We start from the raw sequence: 16,043 nt of genomic DNA on the forward strand, positions 1-16,043 counted from the left end.
AACGCAACGGCGGCAATCTGCGCTTCCTGAAACTGATATGTCAGAAGCCAGATGACACCTGGGGGTAGCTGAGATCAGGGCTGGAGGCTCAGTTTAGGGTTAAACTGTTTGAGAATGGTTTAAACCCCTTGAGTTAAAAGTGCACCTGTGGGCCTCCTGGCATTATAACTTAATTTAAATGAGGTTGTTATGGTGCCTAAACAGTCCCTTTTATTCTATATGTTAATTATATTGGAAGCTTATTCAGTAAAACCAAATTGTAGTGAATTTAAAACGGAATTGCACCATTGAGGCTAAAACAGCTAAAATATGACTATATGACTAGACCTAGAGAATTTGGATATTTTGGATGACATTTTGCAATTACAATGTTGACAGTGTTTTATTTCACTTTGTTATATTGTAAGTTGTATTTGCATTAAAATTATCACCTCAGAAACCATTACCATTTTTTTAAAAATGTTTTAATAAATAAATATTGCAAGCCAACAGTTTAATTTAAAAATCGAATTTGAAAATCCAGTGTCTAAAAAAAGCAAAAAAAGGAATTGTCAGTCAACCGTGAACAACATATTTACAATACAATTAAACTAAGCTGCAAACTCTATTACAAAGGCAAAACCAATGTAATGAGCATAAATCCCTTTATCAGTAGAGTGTAAGTGAAAAACGAAATAGACATTACCTCGATCCTCAAGTGGGTTGTTCGCAAGGTTAATAGTGTGAAGTCCTGAGTTTGGGTTATGTGCTAAAGCACTGGACAGTTTCTGTGCAAAATCTCTGCATGGAAAAGGAATAAAATAAATAAAAAAAATATATATTTGTAAAGTGTTTCTAACTGGAAACGGCAGAAAAATATGCTCCTTAGTGTCTTTAATAGATTGTAGTGTGGAGAATTCATCATTACTGCATAGGAGCTGGAGAAGAAAGATGGAGCCGGGAGTGAGAGGGGGATGGAGCTAAAGAGGTAAGAGGGAGCTGGGGAGAGAGGTAGATGAAACTGGAGAGGAAAGAGGGAGGTGGAGCTGGGGGGGGAGAGGGAGGTGGAGCTGGGAGGGGAAGAGAGGGAGGTGGAGCTGGGAGGGGAAGAGAGGGAGGTGGAGCTGCGAGGGGAAGAGAGGGAGGTGGAGCTGGGAGGGGAAGAGAGGGAGGTGGAGCTGGGAGGGGAAGAGAGGGAGGTGGAGCGGGGGGGAGAGATAGAAGTGGAGCTTGGGAGGCAAGAGAGGGAGGTGGAGCTAGGAAGGGAGGTGGAGCTGGGGAGAAAAGAGAAGGAGGTGGAGCTGGGGAGGGAAGAGAGGGAGGTGGAGCTGGGGAGGGAAGAGAGGGAGGTGGAGCTGGGGAGGGAAGAGAGGGAGGTGGAGCTGGGGAGAGAGTAAGGTGAAGCCTGGGGTGGGGGAGGGGTAGGAGAGAAGCGGGACAGTAGGGGTAGGTGAGGGGGGAGAGGTGATCTGGAAAATGGACCAAATGATCAAAGAGAGAACGCTGGCTTGGATAATATGTAATCAAACCGGATCCATAGACTTTGTTTGAGTACAAAATGATGCCTATAGTACAAGGCACCACACGGTTTCAATCAAAGTGCCTGAATTCAGGAATGCAAAGTTGACATAGTGTTCTGCTTTTTGTGTAAGAGCTTCTAGAGCGCTCTGTGCATGTACAAAGATTGATCAATGGCAACATGCATGTCAGGACTAGTTCTAGAACTCATATGGCTGCAGACAATGCATTTAATTAAGTTCTTTCATATTCACAGGATATTCCCTGATTTGACAAGCACTTACATTCTAAGCCCTGCATTTTCTAGAACCAATTCTTCCAATCGATTGGATCGGCTAACAACCCGTAGGATCTGATCACAGACATCAGCGGACTAAAATGGAAAAAACAAAAGATATTTGCAAGTATTAACACTGTGCTTGTGTGTTCTACCAGTACACGAAAATACTGGAACATAGAACACTTTGTCCACTATGTGCTATACAGATAGAAGTAACAACACTAAACAAACACAAATTCGAAGCATCTCAGATCTTCAAGTGTAGCATGTAGAATTATTATTTTCTAAAATGTGCAAGAGCTGTATTCCCTTTGAAAGTGCTGTCAACTAGTAAATTAATTTGAAAAAGCATAGCACTACTTCAGTGGCAAGGGGATCAATGCTCAAATTACTGCAAAACCCAGAAGAAAATGGCAAGAAAACAAGAGCTTTAGTGAACTCAGTCCAGAGTAAGAAGGATTTCCTTATTTGTTATAAATACACAAACGTATGATGGGTATGTGTATGTTTGATCTTAAAAAAGGCCCAAGGAGGTTCCGAAAAATTGATCACGCAATGTAATGATTATGCTTTCATTTTTATGTGAATTAAAATAAACAATTTTGCTCCACTATTACAAAGTCATATGAATGCGCCAGATTTTATTAGCATCCGCAGTGCTGGAATATATTTAAAGGCACTAGACTAAAACATTGTATGCTTGTATATCTCATTTAACAATAGCAGGGTTATTCCAAATGGCCTTGTACAGAAACATTTTAAGCCATCTAGCTTTCAGAATGCATAATTCGGATAGTGATCACACTATTTAATGAAATCTTGATTTTGCATTTCAGGCTCTGATTAGGCTGAATTTGGTCCACAATGCTGCTGGATGTCTGAAATCCTAAAATATGGACCTGGATCTAAAAACTCAACTATTTGCTCCCTATTTTTGAGCCTTCATCTGCCACCCTTGAGTGGGGGCTGGGCCCTGGGGCATAACACTAGGTCTACTCACTGGGTAAGTAATAAATACATGCTCCCATTCACAGCATGGCACTGGGTGCATATGGGAGGTTTACAACCTTCCTTATAGTAATGAGTGTTTTTTTTGTTTTTGTTTTTTCGTTTTTAAGTTTAATTTTATGGCTGACTAGTAATATAGGTTGCATATTACTTGTGTCGGAAAAACTGCCACGTTTCATCTATAGAATAGGCTGCATCAACTATTACATTCATAATTTAATCGCTGGATCACTCTGAAAGCTATGTTGCAGTTCCACAAGCAAAATGGTAACATCAAGTTTCTTACCAGCTTCAAATCCTTAGAAGACAACTTTGTAAACCATTGATTGTACTCCAAAGCAGCAACGATTGGTATCAGATCCCTACAGAACACAAAGCACATATGTTTACAGTTAAAAACTACATATGCACACACACACACACACACACACAGATATCAATATATCAATCAATTTGGTTTTCTTGTGCACCGAATAATATGTACACCACAGTGTTTATTTCAAAATAATGCACTAAAACATGTTGGCTCACAAAAATAAAGAATCCCTTTGGCCTCATGTAAACTCATTCAGTAATTACAAAAATTTAAGTGACAAATTTCACTGGTCAAATATAAAATAATTCATTTCCATGCCCAAAACCATGACCTCTATCAGCATCTGTCCTACTGCCATCAGAAAAAAATCCTCATGAACAATGGATATAAAAGTGGGCTGAATATATTACTATTTAAGCTTTAATGATTACTGGAGTATTGTCATTTATCAAGCAGTGAAGCAAGGCATCCATCAGTTATAAGTCTGCATTATCACCAGCCTCACACAATCAAGACACACAGGGTCATTGAGCAGAAAGAATACAAATGAGACGACTGCTGGTTCTCAAACATGAGCAGATAGCACCTCGGTTAGCTGATACAACAACCTGGGCAATGGTGTTACAGCTAGATATCCAGTGCATGTCAATGTAATAATCACAGGTCCAGTAAAGGGCATAGTGGCTTTTTTGTTTTTGTTTTTATATCTTCAGTTAGACTAATAATATGGGTAGTTGTAAGTGTCAAAATTATCTGCTGAAATTTTTTTTTCCTACGGTAGTGATTGATCAGCTTTTATAAAAAGCAGATTTTTCAGGTGAGAACGCACACGTGAAAAAAATATTGACAAACGCATTCCATTGCCTTCAGGAGGAAGGGGAATCCCCAGTAATACAATTGTAAGGAAATTGTCTGGGCACAAAGGCAGACTTCATTTAGGAACAAAATACAGCAAGGTTTTGTGAATAAGCTCGATCACGGAGCTCGAAACGTTGCTGTATACTGTTCAAAAATATGCCTTTGGATAATATTCTGTGTGCCCAGGCTCTCTTCTCAACTTTTGAAAAAGGTAGACTGCTTTTCCTTTTCTGGTGTGCAAATAACGGTCTATGCTCCTTTCTATTAGTATAAGGTCAAGAAGTAAGAAGTTAGGGTAACCCAAAGCACGATAGGTGCATATTGCTTGGCCTTTAAGTGGCCAAGTTGACAGAGGTGCCGACAGGGAGTTGAAATAGTGAAAATGCAAGCAGGTGAATAAATCGAGAATGAGCAGAGATCTAAGGAACACTGAAATCACAGCACGTAGAAGCCAAGTCAGGGGTGCCAGATAGAAGAGGAAATGAAAATAAGCAAGGTTAGAATATCAAAAGGCAGCCAAATATAAATATATAATGTACTATATTCGATGTGTTGGCATACATATAACTCATTGTATTTTGCACTCAGACAATGATGCAGAGTCAAGAGGTTATTAACGGACTCAGTGGAGCAGCATCCTGTGAACACAACAGGAGAAAATTGCATGCAGGGCGGCTACAAATAGCCAAGTTGTGACTATAGTGGAATAGGAGAATTTTTCCAACTCAGTTATTTTAGCCTACCTTTCCATTCACTACATTGAGTGTTTAGTGTATAAACCCCTCAGGCTGGTTTACCAAACCCAATTCCTGGGAATTCAACTGGAAAATGCAAATTGTAGACCAAAATAGTTTAGCGGAAAACACCACAGACTACATCTCCAATTCAGTAAGTTAGAATAAGAAAATTAACTCTTATCCATTCTTTCTCCCTCTGCCCTCCTTATGTTTTTACTGTATAAACATAGTATTTTACAATGTGCACGCCGATTCCTAGGTCATGCAATTTTGATGTATTTTATTTTTTGTGTGTTGATATTCTGAAAATAAATGATAAGACAATGCATTAATCAACCATCCTATGTATAAAGAGGGTAAAAGCAACGCAGAGGTGCATTGAGTCAATGCATCCCCCGCCCAATGCTTCTCCACATGTAAGGACTCTATTTAAGTGATACAGACGTGGAATATATCTAAGTAGAATAGGACTATGTCTAATTGGATTTTTAATGTTACACAGTTCTCCATTACAATGTAAACCAGTGAAGCACCTGCAAATAGGTCACAAGTCACATATTGCCTGAATAAAGTACTGCATGCATAAGTGTCAGGATTTTTTTTCCCTTATAAATTGTGAAGGAAGTGTTCCGTTTGTAGAAATCATTATTCTCCCTTATTGTGGGGGATGTTCCATGCCATTTGTACGCAAGTAAGAAATTTGTCTTGTTCACACAGGCAATGATGAAGATTTTTCCAGATTATAGTGATAACAAGATAAAACTAAATGCTTTTGTTATTAATGCTCCCAGTCAGGTTTGTTCTAGCTAAAAATGTACCATGACTACAATGAGCATTGAACCTTTGTACCCTTTACCTCAATAGGACTAATTATTTGATTTAGCTCACCCCTCTGCACATCTATGCACCATCACTTCATGCCTTCCTCATCGTGCACAGGTTATATGGCATAAAGTCTATAAATAGTATTCATGCCAGTATGATAGCATAACAGTAAATCATTAAGATACATTGTTAATAATAATAATAAAAATAATAACAATAGAAAGTTATCGGCCACAAAACTGTTTTCAAGTAATTCCAGGATACATTACAATCTATAATGGATTGTAATTCCAGAGGTTTTTGTTTTGTTTTATTGAAAAAAACAAAAACAACAGCTTTCTGACCTGGAAAAAATGAACTTCAGTAGATATCTGTCAGGAACGGATCTGCTCTGTTCTGATGTCTGACCATGGCTTCTGGTATCCAGGGCTCTTTTTACATTTCTTGTTTAGTTTTTCTTGTGTTTTTCCGGTTTTCTATTTTATTTCTGGTTTTCTTTATGCTGGGTTTTCTGGGTTCATTCCTGTATTCCGTCCCTGGAATTCCCAGTCTCCTGGATTCCTTTATATGTTTGTTTTATGTTGCCACACCCGTTCCTTTTCCATGGTTCCTTTTGTTTCAGTTGGTTCCTGCAGGCAGATGTTTCAAGTCATCTGCCCCTTCATTGCAGGTAAGTGCTGTATGTGTTTTAATTTGGTTTATTTAACAGACATTAGGCAGAGTAGGACCTGCCAAATATGGGGTACATTGGCTTTGTGGCAGGTTTACGCAATGTATACTCATATAATGTAGCTAAATCCCCATGGTTTTCACATATAGTACTTAGTTATGTCTCCTCTTGTTTTGCCTATTATATCTTGTCTTGTTTTATTTTATATTCCCAGTCCTGCCCTGCCCATGTTCGGTTATGTTTCCCTTTTGTATTGTGTACATGTTCTGGGTTTAGCTTTCTGTCCTGCTCTGGTTCTGGGTTCTACTAGTTTTGTCTTTTAGTTTCTTTTTTGGCGTCTATCCTAGTCTTCTCTTGTTTCGATGTTTCTAGTACTGGATACATTTCAGCTTTCATCTGCTCTGGCTTCCACTAAGCTGCACACGGTATTGGTATGTGGCCGCACAAATGCTGGTGCTCAACACCAGGGGGCGTGCGGTTACCCTGCACCAGGCCCTACGTGTCCACTACCACGCTGAAGACTCCGCTCATCTCCACATCAGGCACAGGGGTCCCGTTCTTCGGACTGCCACCCTGACAATATCAAAGCTAAAATAATTCAAATTACTTTTTTTTCCCAGTGTTGCTCAAATCATGGAATCAGATTTGAAAGACCTATCTAAAAAGTTATTTTTTTTTACATAAACTTGTCTATATGGATGCTGCTGGAGCACTAGAATTGACGATGTGCAATGTAATGACTTGAGTACATCGCTTATTTCAGTCTCTATTTTTCTTTTACCCACAACCATCTCTAGTGTTTACAGAGAATGGTGTGAAAAACAAATATCCAGTAAGTGGGTGAAAATGCCTTCTTAAACAGAGAGGTCAGTGCAGAATGTTCAACAGGAAGGAATATAACAGTAACTAAAATGTACTACAACCGTGCTGTACAGAAAAGCAACTCTCCGTGCACGTAGGACGTTGATGATGGTAACTCCAGGAGAAGTCTACACAAGTTTATACACTTGAAAAATGTTTTTTTGTTGGACAAATCACATTTTGTACATTTAGAGATTCAGCCCATCTAATAGATTCCGTTTTGGGTTTTTTAATCAGACAAATCAAATTATGTATTTTCAAGATTTTCTTCATTGTGATCTTTCAGTTGATTAGTAGACAGCTCCCCAATTAGGTATCCTTAAATATGACAGTCCCACATAAGGGTACCAAATTAGCCTTATACTAAAAGAGCTAGAATATCAAAATTAGAGAAAACCCTTTTCTTAGTTTTGATCTTTCAACTGTTTAGTTGAAATCAATTTTGAAATCAATTTTGATTTCTCAGCTATTTAGTAGATATCTCCTTAATTTGGTACCCTTATGTGGGATCGTCATATTTAAGGACACCAAATTAGGGAGTTGTTAAGTAGATAGCTCCCTTATTTTATATCCTTAAACATAATCACACATAAGGGTACCAAAATAAGGAGATATCTACTAAATAGCTGAGAAATCAAAATTGAGAAAATGGCCTGTTAAATTTTGATCTTTCAGCACTACAAATAAACTAATGGCCAACTTGAATAAATAGGTCCATCATACATTGAGGGACGCTTCTGATTTGGTCTTCAGGAGATGTAGTTGTTATACGGCACGAACCACACAATTTTCCTCAGGAATTAAGATTTGTCTGAATGCACAAGGCTACTGGTTTTTACTTCTTTCCACTAAGAACATGAAACAGAGGTTCTAGTGAGCACAACTGTTCCAGAACTGGTCAGAAGAAGACTGGAAGAACACCAGTCGATCTGACAAATCTCAAGTTCTGCTGCAACATGCACAGGTTGTGGTCAGAATTTGGTGTAAAAACAAGAATCCATGTAAACACGCCACTTTGTGTCAATAGTTCAGGTGAATGATGATGGTATAATGGTGCGAGTAATATTTTCTCAGCACACAACAGAACTATTAATACCAACTGAATATATAATGTGAACACTTTCATGGTCACAGTCTACCAATCCCCTAATAGCTACTTCCAGCATTAGAACTTGTTAAGTCACACTGTACAGGTCATCTCAAGCTTGTTCCAGAAACATCCAAAGTCAGAAACCAATAAATGATATTTTGGTTGCAGTGGAATGGGAGATGAACAGCGTGAATCTGCAAGTGACACATTTTTGGCAACTGTGAAATGCTATCATGTCAACGAGGACCAGAGTCCCCAAGAAATGTTTCCGTGCCACAAAGAATTCTGGCTGTTCTGGGGGTAAACCCATTCTTATCCAGTATTAGACTGCTGTACCTGTTCACTGTAGCATCAATACAATAAGTATGCACAACTAGGTAGTACTCAAAGCTATTAAATCCAAAATAAAAGATGGGTAAATGTGGTTTATGTTGATCTGAAAAACATCTGAAATATAAAATCTGTAGCTGCAACTCCATTGTAGATGTCATGTAATGATACATTTACTCATTCTACATATAGATACCTAAATACCATGTAGACATCATATACACATGCAAGCAAGAAATCATTAGTCTATCATTTCGGTATTAATTAAACTAAAGTTTCCATTCAAACTGCGCTTGCATTATCTGTGGCTGGCAAAGTATCTTCCTTCCTGTCTGTAGTCAGAGGGGAAAAAAAAAAAATTATATCAAGTGCTATAGCATAGCAGAGTTTCCGATCTTATACAACTGTTTATTTTTACTTTTAATATATTTAGCTCTGCAGGGAATAGTATATAACAGTTTCCAAATGCAAATGGAACTGAAATGCATGCAGAAAATTAGCAATACTGCTTTATATCAACTTCATGCACCATAAAGTTATGTACACTAATAGCAATACTACCTTGAGCGAGATGGAGGATATCATAAATTATAAAATGTAATCACTAAACATCGAACCAGACGAGGCTTGTTCTAAATAAGTATTAAAAACCAGCCTTCCTGCCGAGCCTTCTAATCCTAAATGTGTTTGCACAAGATATATCAGCTGTGGCAGACAGCGTTAATATCTTCATCGGTGCAGGCACAACATTCGCATACCAATATCCGCAACTTGGGGAATTCTGCAAGAATAGTGTATTTACACTGGTGCCTTAAAGAGTATATAAAAAAGAAAGAAAACTTGCTCCTCATTAAGTTACAACATTTTAATATGTTCTAATCCGTGAACCATTAACAGCAATTATTTACGTAAAGATAACAGTAGCATCATCTACTATTTCTAGGGAAAGGAGTATAATGTTTAAAAGCATATTCACACCAAGTCCAGAATGCAAAAAGATTTTCGATGGGTTCTTTTTCCCTCATTACAGTTTACACTGTTAAATCCATATACTTTTTTTCCCCCTATTTTGAATAAATATGCTGACTTGAAAATATTTTTGCAGAATAACATTCAAATTGAATTTATCAATTCCAAACACATGCACTACCAGAGATGACAGCAAAGCATAAGTTAGGAGCAATTATTCCAGCATTAACCACTTGCTTGTTGATGGGATACTGTTAAAAGGACACTAAGCACTAAACTACTACATCTTAAATGCCGTTCTTTATCTCTGGTACTGTAGATCATTGCCGTTTCTGAGAAATGTTACCTGTCAGAGCACTCTCTTCCAATGACTGTCAGAGTGCCACAAGAGGCACTTCTTCCAAAATGGAAGGTCTTCTGTCGCATGGTATGATAATTACAAACGCTCAGAGGCGGCTCTCTAATTAGGCAATTTAGGTGGCCGCCTAAGGCCTCGAGGCACCTAAATCACCTTGGAGCAGACAGTCTAAATCACCTTGGAGCAGACCTCAGAACTGCAAAGCATCATCAGAGTTGTAGTTCTACAACATCTCGGGATCTGTATCTATGCAACCATATCCAATTATGTATACAACTGTGTATAAACAATTTGCATAATTGCTAATTAAATTTGTTTATTGCAAATTAATTTAGTTTGCAAATTATACCATAACTATAGTCAGAGAGCTCATAATACAGCGGCACAGGAAGCCCATGCACTCCTCTAATCAATTAATACAGAGTCAATATCTCTGTATCCAGTTCTGTAAGCCCACCCTTCAATATAACTAAAGCTTCTTATACACACACAATGCAACCCCTATGTTTTCTCCTTGGGTGTTAGTGGGGCATCATGTTTGAGTTTCGCCTAAGGCCTCACAAAGTCTAGAGCCGCCACTGCAAACACGTCACTTGCTTCTCTATGTGAAGCACTTTTTTGGTGGAGAGTGGTGTTTGCCATACATGCAAAGTAGGCCTTTAATGCTTCTCTATGAGAAGCATTGGATTAGACCAAGATTATCAATGTTTATGATCCCATAGAAGGCAGAGAGAAGATGGTCTCAACTCAGTTAAGAGGAGACTGTTTTAGCAGTGAATTACAGGGAAAAGTAATATTATGGGATATATATATAGATTTATTTTATTTTTATTTTTAAAGGGAGGCAAAAAAACACTCAAAGGCCAACATTTCACAACATAAACAGAGTGGTCTCCTGTGTGCTCGGTATTAGGTATAGCATATGGCTTATCATGGCATGAATGGCTTGCCTTTCATGCCATGATAAGGACCATTATATGAAGTCAATGCATGCAGTAGACTTCCATGAGCGCCTACAGATGACACCCACAGAAGGTAGTTTTTACAATTCATTTAAAGTCTTCTTAATTGTTTTTCTATCTGCAGTTGCTTTTGACTCGGTTACAGTTACAGTTAAATTGGTAATTTAAGGGGCCAGTTATTTAAGGTACTATTGATCTGATCTTCTAAGAATCTATTTCAGTATACTGATCATGCAAGCTTTAGTGAATCCCTGGCTACCCAGCTGTTGGAAATCCTGTTCTAAGAGTTTCCAGAAAGGCTGGGAACAGACAACATCCCTTGAGTGTCTCATGCAGTTGAATAATATTACCTACAATGGAGGATTATTGTACAGAAAGGAAATGTTAAAAACAAAAATTGCTCGTGAGCAGGTGTAAAGAGAGAAAACCACTGAGCGTTTGCATACACAAGTCAAGGCCTCATGAATGGTCAACTATGCACATGGTTTAAGATGAAAGGGGGACCTGTCAGAAGAAGGGAATGTCACAGAAACATCCAACATGATTAAAAATAAGTCATGAGGGGACTAAGATGTTTGAAAGGACAACACTGTAACATGTAGAAGGGAGCTTCAAAGAATGTGTGTGGACTGGTCTGAATTAGTAAGAGGCCAAAGAAGAGCGTTTCAATTTTACCTTCTCCTCTATTTTTACTCATTTTTTTGTTGTTTTATTTTGGCAAAATGTTATTTTATTTTCATCACCTCTAAAGTGCATTAATCAAGCACGTTCACCTAATTCAGCATTTAAGAACAAGACTATCTTCTCAGTGCCTCTCTGCCAGACAGAAAACTACGACCGATCCCATATGCACAGGGAATGAGTCGGAAATCTTTCCTGTTGTGACTTTGTTACAGTGTATATTCACAATAGCAGTACAATGGTGTTTCACTCAGAATTCGTTGTTGCAAAACTGCAGTAATTCCAATGGATGTTGTTTCAATCTTTCTCTGCCCCACCGTGCAAGATGCTTTTCTTACCACATAATTTACAGAAAATAACCTCAACAAAGCAGCTCTGGAAATATTGATGTCATTTTTTTTTTTAATTTTTTTTATCAATGAGGTATATGAATTTGTCTGTCAAAAAAATATATATATATATTGTTTGGACATGACAAATCCATTACCTTTTCCATTCATCTTCACATACAGAAATTGTATCTGCTCTTGATATCTAAATTATAGCTGTTGGAAATGTTTTCGCATCACTATTAGCCTCTGCAGTATATTAGAGCAATCTGCAGCCTTTCCATTTTATGCAGCAGCTCCCGATCTCGCTCCGGCAACAATCTAGACAAAAGCAAAAATGAAGTAAAAACATTCTTACCAATACTTTTCTAGATACTCTACTGTTCAGAAACGTCGCCCATTTCTTGTGTGGATTAAAGGGACACTATAGTCACCAGAACAACTACAGCTTATTGAATTTGTTCTAGTGAGTAGAATCATTACCTTCAGGCTTTTTGCTGTAAACACTGTCTTTTCAGAGAAACTGCAGTGTTTACATTACAGCCTAGTGATCACTTCACTGGCCACTCCTCAGATGGCTGTTAGAGATCCTTCCTGGGTCAAGGCTGCCTAAAATGCATCCAAACATTCAGTGTCTCCTCCCTCTACATGCAGACACTGAACTGTCCTCATAGAGATTCATTGATTCAATTCATCTCTATGAGGAGATGCTGATTGGCCAGGGCTGTGTTTGAATCATGCTGGCTCTGCCCCTGATCTGCCTCCTTGTCAGTTTCAGCCAATCCTATGGGGAAGCACTGTGATTGGATCAGGCTACCACTTCTGATGCTTGAGGCAAACAGCATGCAGAGTTACAGCTTCAAGCTTGAATACGGTAATATTTTTATTATATTTATGGAGGCATGAGGGACCCAAGGGGGCTGGATGGTGGTTTTAACACTAGAGGGTCAGGAATACAGGTTTGTGTTCCTGACCCTATAGTGATCCTTTAAACCTCCAATCACTTACCTTCCAGAGTGCCTGTCCATTGATGTCAGAGATAAACCTCAGAATCATCAACATTTTGTGTGAATGCTGTTTATCAATGCTTATCAATTGTCAAATGATTTGTGGCATTTTTAAGAAGGTTGAAATCCTAACTAGTGATGAGGGTAATAGCTACATGTCATGTAAACAAGAGAGGATCAGGCTATATTCTTAAAGCTTTTACCATTAGCTCAACACACATATACACTCATTCACTAAACAGTAATTTCAAGTGTCAGCCCTCTTGGTTTACATACATACACAAACATTATATATATATATATATATATATATATATATATATATATATATATATAAATAAAACCATCAATCAGAAAAAAAGGTGCACTCACAGGACTTCAAAATGGATATTTGGTTTTAATTAGAAAAATATACAATTACATCTGCATCAAATCAACGTTTTGACCTTTAAAATATATATACACTAAACAAAATTATAAACGCAACACTTGTTTTTGCCCCAATTTTTTCATGAGCTGAACTCAAAGAGCCAAGACTTTTTCTATGTACACAAAAGGCCTATTTCTCTCAAATGTTGTTCATAAATCTGTCTAAATCTGTGTTCGTGAGCACATCTCCTTTTCCGAGATAATCCATCCACCTCATAGGTGTGGCATATCAAAATGCGGATTAGACAGCATGATTATTGCAAAGGTGTGCCTTAGGCCGGCCACAATAAAAGGCCACTCTAAAATGTGCAGTTTTATCACACAGCACAATGCCACAGATGTCGCAAGTTTTGAGAGCGCGTGCAATTGGCATGCTGACTGCACCAGAGTCCACCAGAACTGTTGCCCGTGAATTTAATGTATATTTCTCTACCATAAGCCGTCTCCAAAGGCGTTTCAGAGAATTTGGCAGTACATCCAACCGGCCTCACAACCGCAGACCACGTGTAACCACACCAGCCCAGGACCTCCACATCCACCATTTTCACCTCCAAGATCGTCTGAGACCAGCCTCCCGGACAGCTGCTGCAACAATCGGTTTGCATAACCAAAGAATTTCTGCACAAACTGTCAGAATTCGTCTCAGGGTAGCTCATCGGCATGCTCGTTGTCCTCATCTGGGTCTCTACCTGACTGCAGTTAGTCATCGTAACCAACTTGAGTGGGCAAATGCTCACATCCGATGGTGTTCAAAGGTGTTCTCTCCACGGATAAATGCACAGCCCCATGTTGCAGGGATCTAAACACAATTTCTGGAAGCTGAAAACATCCCAGTTATTGCATGGGAAATGTGTTTCACTGCGTGAGGCAAATGGTGGTCACACCAGATACGGACTGGTTTTTTGACCCCCCTGAATCCCCTTAATACAGTAAAACTGCAAATTTTAGCAGCTTGATATGCCACACCTGTGAGGTGGATGGATTATCTCGGCAAATGAGAAGTGCTCACTAACGCAGATTTAGACAGATTTGTGATCAATATCAGAGAGAAATAGGCCTTTTGTGTACTTAGAAAAAGTCTTAAGTATTAGATCTTTGAGTACAGCTCATAAAAAATGGGGGCAAAAACAAAAGTGTTGCGTTTATAATTTTGTTCAATGTGTATGTATATATATCTATACGTATGCATATATACACACACACACACACACACACACACACACACACACACACACACACACACACACGAATCAAAAATAAGGGTCATACATTTAAACTAGCAACATACAAAGCCATACTGAAATGGATCTTAAGTGTCCTTCACTAGAGAAAGAGTTATAATGCTGTCCGTGGTGTACTGTACTTATAGCATAGTGGGACGAATTCATGAGAGCCATAAAAATGCTTGAAAATTACAAATCCCACTATAAACCATCCCTGTATTAACTGGCATTAGAGAGTAGGCAAAGCAATCATAAACCTAAGCCGTGCAAGAAAAATGTTTCAGATTATTCCAGTATGGGATTTCCCCATATAGCATCGAAAATGTGAGCATTCCTGAAACCCAGTTGAAAGGAACTAAGTTTTGTGTAAAGACAAGCATGTAAGGGTTAACAGGATTAGACTGCTGCTGAAGAACATTTAGATTTGTGGTATTAAAGCACATTCAGTGATTGGTTATCTAACTTGTAGCATCGCTGATCAGTTTTGGTACCTGGAAATTGTATGATTAAGACAATGTAAACATTTAGCTTCTAGAGAAATAATCCACTTATCGCTTGACTGAATCTCTTCAGACTGACTGCTTAACCCAAGGCAAGTTTCCCTTACTCTTTGACTTGAATAATGTATTGCATAATGCCATTTGCTATCTCTAATTGCTTGCCTAATTATACAAGTTTCCTTATAGACCCACCAGTCTGCATCACAAGACGTTTAAACACTTTAGAATCTGCTAAATAGACTGTGACTGAGTACACATTATTATATATTGATTGCAACAACTTCATATTGCTTAATTAGACATCACTTCTCAAAACTTATATTAAATGTAGACAGTCACAGCCTACAGAACGTACATTTAAAATTGTTTCTTGCTTTTTAAAGAAAGGGAAGAAACAGAAAATAGTTTTATTTTTCTCCTCATCACAACTTGATGTTTCATGAATAAGTCCCCATAAATCCAAGACTGTCCTCTAGGGGGACTGTCTATACTTCAGAACTAGACTTCAAACATGCAGGGTCCTCCATTTGCCTGAGGCTTATGTTAATGTCACTCAGCTCTCCAGTTATATTGCATGTTTTAACTCTGCAACACTGTTACACTTCTTTTAACCCCTTAAGGACACATGACATGTATGACAAGTCATGATTCCCTTTTATTCAAGAAGTTTGGTCCTTAAGGGGTTAAACATTTCATGCAACTACTGTCTGGGATGCATTTATTGAGAACAGAAACGGTAATAAAACGCATAATTCAGTATTATCATCATATCAAGAACATTCTAATATTCTGATTATTATACATATTTCCTTGACAGTTGTGCTCAGAAGATAAATATTCTACCTTCCATCAGCAGACCCAAAATGTGTGTTTTGTGATCAATTATATTTGGCTTACATTTCATCATAACTATTTAAGTAAGACATTCTCACTACATACTAACAAGACTTAAACTAATTTACTATTAGTAATCAAAACAGAAGTAAACAATATTCCTATTGATAGATGAATGCCAACTACTCACTGACCTTATTCTATTTAAATAATTAAACAGAAAAAAAACCTAAAATATTATTTAACATCAGTAAACATGTCCGTCCCATACATATGTCA

General features: G+C 38.1%; 1 protein-coding gene across 3 annotated transcripts in view; it reads right to left on the bottom strand.

Moving 5' to 3' along the window:
• Positions 1-16,043, bottom strand: part of CARMIL1 (capping protein regulator and myosin 1 linker 1) — a 231,920-nt gene that overhangs the window by 115,802 nt on the left and 100,075 nt on the right. For all 3 annotated transcript variants that reach the window (XM_063451656.1, XM_063451655.1, XM_063451657.1), the window contains exons 9-11: positions 3,072-3,147; positions 1,782-1,870; positions 686-780 (exon numbers count right to left, since the gene is read on the bottom strand). In XM_063451656.1, the coding sequence (XP_063307726.1) occupies positions 686-780; positions 1,782-1,870; positions 3,072-3,147 (260 nt within the window). The remainder of the gene's footprint in view (positions 1-685; positions 781-1,781; positions 1,871-3,071; positions 3,148-16,043) is intronic.

This window comes from Pelobates fuscus, chromosome 4 (assembly GCF_036172605.1).
Source record: "Pelobates fuscus isolate aPelFus1 chromosome 4, aPelFus1.pri, whole genome shotgun sequence".
NCBI classification, from domain to species: domain Eukaryota; kingdom Metazoa; phylum Chordata; class Amphibia; order Anura; family Pelobatidae; genus Pelobates; species Pelobates fuscus.